This window comes from Mandrillus leucophaeus, unplaced genomic scaffold (genome assembly GCF_000951045.1).
Source record: "Mandrillus leucophaeus isolate KB7577 unplaced genomic scaffold, Mleu.le_1.0 Scaffold97, whole genome shotgun sequence".
In the NCBI taxonomy this organism is placed as follows: Eukaryota; Metazoa; Chordata; class Mammalia; order Primates; family Cercopithecidae; genus Mandrillus; species Mandrillus leucophaeus.
The window spans coordinates 4,523,027-4,530,294 of record NW_012110585.1 but is presented as its reverse complement, the minus strand read 5'-3'; the positions used below and the strand labels follow the sequence as shown (position 1 = coordinate 4,530,294).

General features: G+C 38.9%; 1 protein-coding gene across 1 annotated transcript; it reads left to right on the top strand.

Moving 5' to 3' along the window:
• Positions 1-1,574: 1,574 nt before the first annotated feature.
• Positions 1,575-5,846, top strand: DEFB108B (defensin, beta 108B). The gene is made up of 2 exons (XM_011970762.1): positions 1,575-1,632; positions 5,683-5,846. Exons 1-2 carry the CDS (start codon positions 1,575-1,577, stop codon positions 5,844-5,846), a joined length of 222 nt encoding a protein of 73 aa, XP_011826152.1.
• The last annotated feature ends 1,422 nt before the right edge of the window (positions 5,847-7,268 follow it).

Genomic DNA, 7,268 nt, shown 5'->3' with positions numbered 1-7,268 from the left:
GATGTATACTTATCCCCAGACTCACTGAGATGCATACCTTAAACATGTACAGCTTTTTAAATGTAATCATAGCTCAACAAATTGGGTTAAAAAAAAAAAGAGGGGGTTGGTTAAAAAATTTAAAAGGAGGGGTAGATGTTCCCTTGTTTTTCTCTCTTGGCTATTTTCTTTCCTGCCGCCTGGAATTAAAAAATGATAGGTGGGGATTTAGCAGCCAAACTGGAGCCTCTTCTAAAGTACAACAGAGCAGAGAGCTGGAAGGGGCCTGTGTCCCTAATGAATTTGGCAAGCATCTGTACCAGCCATGATATGTGTAACTATAGATTTAAGTGAGACAGAAATAAACTTCTGCCTTGTTTAAGCCACTTTGTTCAGACATTAATTTCATACGCATATAGAGAATATATGTTCCTTACGAGTAGGAAAAGTGTTTATGCCATATGGTTCATAATGTGTGTTCAGCAATGTAGGATGATGCTGATTATGATGACAATGGTGACAAACAGCATGAAATAATAAGTAATGAAAAAAAGTAGTTTAATAGTTGTATATGGTTACTTTATTTAAAGATCCTGCTGCTAATATCATTCAATGTATTTGTATGCCGGTGGGAGTTTTATTAGATGTAGACTAAGAAAGTTTACATTATTTAATGAAAAATACTAGATCAATTTTAAAAAACAGTAAAAATATCATGAGATGGAACTAAGCATCTCTATTGCAAAACAACTCTCCCAGTTGATTTTATGCATAGTAATGATTGAGAATCCTCTGATCTAGATCCAACAGATCTCAACCTTTATAGGTGCTATCAAGGAAGCACCTAAGGAAGACAATTTTCCTGACTCTATCCATACCTCCAGTTAGTAATAGATCTAGAGATCTAGAACCCAAATCCAGACCTCCTGCTTCCATGTGCAGTGGTCTTTCGCTGTTCTGTTTTGTTCCACTTGGTGAAGAGGATTTGAGAATAAATGGCCGCATGATTCAACTCCCTCCTCTGCTCTGAGGAATATAGCCTTGTCCTAGCAAGCAAGAAGCTCATACAGTAGTGGAAGAGGCAAATATACATTCACTAATCTAACATACAAGGCAGTAAGCACTGTAACATCAACAAAGCACTTTGGGGGTTTCAGACCAGGAGCAAGTGGGGTGATTAATTCTTAGCAGGGCTAGTAAAGTCTGGGAAGTGTTCACTAACAAAATTAACGAAAGCAACTGGTTTCTTAACACAGTCTAATTTATTGTAACAATATAAATGGTTGCTTGTTCATAAACTTTCATCTTTTGCCAAAATGTTTGTAGCTTATGTTCCCATTTAACAAGGTTGTCTGGCCAAAACTGTGCACCCACATCATTCTAATGAACTGGCTGTCCAATAAAAAAAGGACTCTCAGTCCTCCCATCAAAGCAATTTTGCAGGCATAGAACACCTCTATCTATGAATATCCCTAATGAGGTACAGAAAGGCTCTTATTATCCAAACAGAGACATTCCACTGGTGCTAGAGAACCACAGATGGAAGTTTTCTCTGCCTCCTGGAAATGAAGCCAAACTTTCTTCTTTCTTCAGCTATGAGGATTCCTGTCTTCCTCTTCACCATTTTCTTCTTTATGAGCCAAGTTCTACCAGGTAACAAAATAAACTTGGTAAGAATGGAGTGCCTAACACCTTATAGGGATTCAGTACTCAAAGAGAAATCACCATCATCTATGACCAGATAGGGGATCTCATAGGAAATCTGGAAGACACATTGGCTGAGGAGCCTGCAGCCACCTAATTCATTAATTCTCCATAGCAACTCACTTAGATGAAGTCAATCGTGTTTCAAGTCTTTGAAACCCTCTTATTCCATCTCTAAATTAGGCAAGTTTACTAGCAGTTACAAGACCTCAGAAATTAAAAATCAGGCATTATTCTACTAAATCTTGGTCTCCAAAACTCCTCCAGTTTCTTTCAGCAAAAGTTATTTATCCTAAGACACTGGCATAAGAGCTATTCCAAAGCTGTGGTAGGCTCAGACAGAAGGGATTGGTGGAAGAAGTCTCTTTGAAAATATTACTATAGTCTAAGAAATCTTTAACTTATTGTTCCCCAGTACTGTTGGTCCCTGGGGCTTGACTTTTCCTCTTAAGGTTCCATCTCAATCCCTAGCTTTCCCTCTTCCTTCTCAGCATCTAGTCTTGTAATGTAGAACTTAAACACAGGGACCAGGGATGACCCCACACCAGAGCATAGCCTACTGCATTCAGCAAGCAAACATTAATCACAGGTATAAGGCCCCTTGCACAGACATGCTTTGGAGAAGTGTGTATAGGGCTTCTTGGATTTGCCCAAGGAGGTTACTAGACACCCAAAATAGATCCGAAAATTTTTTGGAAAGTCCTGAACATGTGTATTCAAGGATGAATAAGCAACTTAATTGCTTCTATTTTTGCTGTTTTATAGAGGAAAAAATTAAGGCCCTGGAAACTGAAGGTTTTTCCCAACAGTGGGGTAAATGTCAGAGTCAATGCTTTGTTTTAATATCCTGGCTTTCCCTGTACATCCCACCTTAGGGTTCTGTAGTGCTGTTTCTTTGTGTGACTTTCTAAAGCCTGATAATAGGTGATACCATATCCAATTATATGAGCTCAGTAGCACACGACATCAGGGACTGACTTATGAGATTGTTATCCTTGTGGCATTACTGAAGACCTATCTGACTGGTACTTGTTAAACAGTCACCCTGGTTAAATACATGGGTTTGATTTTTTTTAATCAGTTAAAAATATTTTAAAATATGTGTCTTACTTCTATAGCCCCAGAAAATCAATGCTTTTAATCAAGGTTTAAAAGTTCCAAATTTGGATAAACAAATTTTTTGTTTGTTTGTTTTCACTGTCACTCAATCGAAATAGAAGAAACTAATTGGATAGAACAGCACAGGCAGAAGCACTACTTACAGTCAAAAATGGGATACAAGACTGGGGAAGAACACGCAGGACGGTACTAAAGAACGCAGTCTGATGAAAGGTGGTGTCTCCTCTGGATGTCCTTAGGTAGACTTTGCAGCAGAACTGCGAACTTTTTATAGAAGGCTAGAGAGGAAAGGAGGACACAGAGAGGGGGCAAGAGTGGAAAACAGAATGAGGCTCAGAATACCAAGCCTTAGTGCTGTCCCTATCACCTTCGTCACTCGATCATTGGGTGATCTTGGGCAAGTTTCTTCCTTTCCGTCAGCTCATTTCCTCATCTTTAAGGTAAGGGACTAGACAAGACAGGCTTTGATGTTCGTTGTAACTCTAACTTTTGTTCCTAAAGCAAATAGCTGGAAAAGACATTGTGTCCACAATATGCAATACACAAAGTTTACAAGCAAAGAACGAATAAAAACAAAATATTTTTTAAATCCCTAATGTTACCTGAATTCTTGCAAATGAACAATGGTACACCATAATTTTACAAAGTCCTTTGTAATTTGAACATTTTAAAATAATTTCAACCTTTATTTTAGATTCAGGGAGTGCATGTGCAGATTTGTTACATGGGTATATTGTGTGATATTGAGGTTTGGGGTATGAATAACTCTGTCACTCAGGTAGGGTGTACCCAAAGGGTAGCTTTTCAGACCTTTTTCCCTCTCCCTCCGCTCCTGGTAGGACCCAATCTCTGTTGTTCCCATTTTTATGTCCATGTGCACTCATTGCTGAGCTCCCACTTATAACTGAGAATGTGTGGTATTTGGCTTTCTGTTCCTGAGCTAATTTGCTTAGAATAAAGTCCTCCAGCTGCATCCCTGTTGCTGCACAGGACACAATTTTGTTCTTTTTATGGCTGCATAGTATTCCATGATATATATATACTACATTTTCTTTATTCAATCCACTGTTGATGAACACCTAGTTTGATTCCATACATTTGCTATTGGGAATACCGCTGTGATGAACATACAAATTTACGTCTTTTTACAAGACTAATTTATTTTCCTTTGGGAATATACCCAGTAATGAGATTACTGGGTCAAATGGTAGTTCTGTATTAAGTTTTTTGAAAAGTAGTTTGAAAATAAAATGCTCAATAGGGTCCAGTATAGTAAAATAGTACACATGATTCAAACACCTGTGAACTAAGAGTAACAACAAATTTCCACACAAACATGTTACAAGATAGAACATAGCCGTATTTTAATCAATTATTCCACAATCATTTACTGAATACCTATTATAAGCCAAGACTTGAATCAGATTCTGCAAGTACTACAACAGAGGGATGTTCAAGAGTGATTTATCACATATCACAAGACAGGTCAGTGGTTCATCCTCTACACTATACTAATCTCTCATGACTCTTCCAGCTGCAAAGGGCCAATTTTAGCCCAAGGCCAATGGGCTCTACATACATAATAGTTGTCTAGTTACAGATAAAAGGAAAAGACGGAAAGTTCAGGGCTCAAAAAACTCAGATTTCAGCTTGTTTCTACCAAGTGCTCAACACTTAGAATTATCATTGTCTTTAAAAAAGCATAACGTTTAATTATTTCACAATTTACCTTATAGATAGAAATATGATGTTGCATGTATTTGGTCTTCACATCAATCCACTAATTGCTTTGTGACCACTGAAAAGTTAAATTGAATCTAATGCATTTGGATTTCAGTGTAACTCAATAGGTATTTACTGAATGTATATTAAAATCTCTGTACTGATTGAAAGCTATTCTAGAATTGGCTTTTGTGTTCCAGAATAGAAAAAAGAAGTGCTGGTTTTTATACCTCTCTTTTTGTCAAGAAGTTGTCATGGAAAAGGTGCTCTGTGTTACATACAAAGACTGCTCAGAATTAAAACACTTTTCAAACTAAACATCTCAATGTGGGTGGCCTATCCCCAGGGCAGTGATATCTTAGGACATAAAGGAAATACTATTAAATGTTTTCAACAAGTATAGTTTTTGAGCCTTTAAGAAGACCTTGAATGTTTCACCCCTAATATATGCAATGGTTTCTAGAGAAAAATTGCAACCTCAAAGACCAGTGCCAGAGCTATAAGAAGTGAGTGAAGTCACAGGGTGTAACAAGTACTTGCACATATATATTTGTGTGTTAAACACATAGGAATATTGTTCCCTTCCACAGAAAAAAAATCCTCTCTAACAATTTCCTTAAAGTATATGATCTTTTAGGTCTACATTTCAGTTCTACTTTTGAAAGATACACCTATTGTAACCTATCATATTGTGTGTGTGTGTGTGTGTGTGTGTGTGTGTGTGCGCGCGTGTAGAAATAAAAAGAGAGCAGCCGAAAGAGATTTTCTTCTCTTTCACTCCGGGAAAATCCATAGTATAAGACATTATATTTTTTAAAAGGCTGATATCTCCCATCAGTGTTAGGAGATAATAAGAAATAAATAAACTGAAACGTGCATGCTGTAGAACTTGTAAAGGGGAGCGGGCTATTCACCTCCAGTCTTTTGTCATGTAGGTGCACCCAATATTCTCAGATTTTTCCAAGAACACCAAAAAATCCAAATTTTTGTATGACAGCAGATTTTTAAGTGTTTAAGAAATCAAATAACAACACATATACACACACACACAAAAATCCACACAAGATTATCCTCAGGCACTGCCCCCTACGTCCATGTAATTCAATACAAAGTAAGAAAGACTGATGAACGGTTACAATAACGCTCTTCTGCGTGCAGCCAGGGGCAAATTCAAGGAGATCTGTGAACGTCCAAATGGCTCCTGTCGGGACTTTTGCCTCAAAACAGAAATCCATGTTGGGAGATGTTTAAATAGCCGACCCTGCTGCCTGCCTCTGGGGCATCAACCAAGAATTGAGAGCACTACACCCAAAATGGACTGAAGCCTGTCGTTTTCTGGATGTTTTGTGTTCTTTTTCTCTCTCCCTCTCCCTGTCTCCCTTTCCCTCTCTTCCTTTTTCTCACAGGGATTTTTATTGAATCCTCAATAAAGAATAAAGCAAAACCAACAAGCACAAAACCTCTTTTAAAAGTTTATATTACCGGCTGGGCACGGTGACTCACACCTGTAATCCCAGCACTTTGGGAGGCCAAGGTGGGTGGATCATGAGGTCAGGAGATCAAGACCATTCTGGCCAACATGGTGAAACCCTGTCTCTTCTAAAAATACAAAAATTTAGCCAGGCATCGTGGCGGGCTCCTGTAATCCCAGCTACTCAGGAGGCTGAAGCAGGAGAATCGCTTGAACCCACGAGGTGGAGGCTGCAGTGAGCCGTGATCACAATAGTGCACTCCAGCCTGGGCGACAGAGCAAGACTCTGTCTCAAAAAAAAAAAGAAAGAAAGAAATAAGTTTATATTACATGTTATGACTTGATTACTGTTTGGTTTCCAGTATCCTTCTATCCGATCTGGATGAGCTCTTAGTCAAAAATGACCTACAGCAGGGTCAGGGAATTTTCACCATACCCATTGCTTTCGTCCAGCACTGCAACCCTTCATCCTGCGTCTGGGGAGAATACTTCCCTTTTTTACTGGGAAAATGCACTATCCTGTTCCATGCAACCTTGCAGGGGTTTGTCTCTCCCAGATAAAGGTGCAGCACATGGGAAACTTGCACAATCACATATTCCCACATCAACCAGACTTCATCAGAAATCTAAATTACAAAAAAAGAGTTGCACTCAGATTAAAGGCAATTTCTTCCGCACCCTTTTCAAAGGCCAGTTCCCTGGGTTTGTACATGTATGCCTGGCCGAGATTCAGGGAATTCCTTTAGTTCCCGACTTTCACTGGGCATAATCATTCAGCATTTTCTTCCATCTTTTAAAACACTACATTGGCTTCCTATGGCTGCTATCACAAATTACAACAAGTTTAGTGGCTTAAAGCAACACAGATGTATTATCTGACAGTTCTATAGGTTGCAGGTTTCAGTTGGATCTCAATGGGCCAACATCAAGGTGTCAGCAGGGCTGAGCTCTCTTCTGGAAGCTCTGCAGTTTTCTTCCTGCACCTTTATCCCAACAATGGCAGGTTACTCCTGTGCACCATAGCTTCCTTCATCCATTTTCAAAGCCAGCAACGGAGCATTGAGTCCTCACATTCCATCATTCTGAATTCATCTTCTCCTCACTCTTCCATTTTTTAGGACTCATGATCACATTGAGCCCACCTGGATAATCTAAGATAATCTCCCTATTTTAAAGTCAGCTGATTAACAGCCTTAATTTCACATGAAACCTCAATTCCCCTTTGCCTTACAAGGTGACACATTCACAGGACCCAGGAGTTAGAATGTGGATA

Coding starts and splice junctions, on each gene's coding strand:
- DEFB108B (XM_011970762.1), top strand. CDS start 1,575: ATGAGGATTCCTGTCTTCCTCTTCACCATTTTCTTCTTTATGAGCCAA. Junction 1,633..5,682: donor TATGAGCCAAGTTCTACCAG/GTAACAAAATAA, acceptor TTCTGCGTGCAG/CCAGGGGCAAATTCAAGGAG.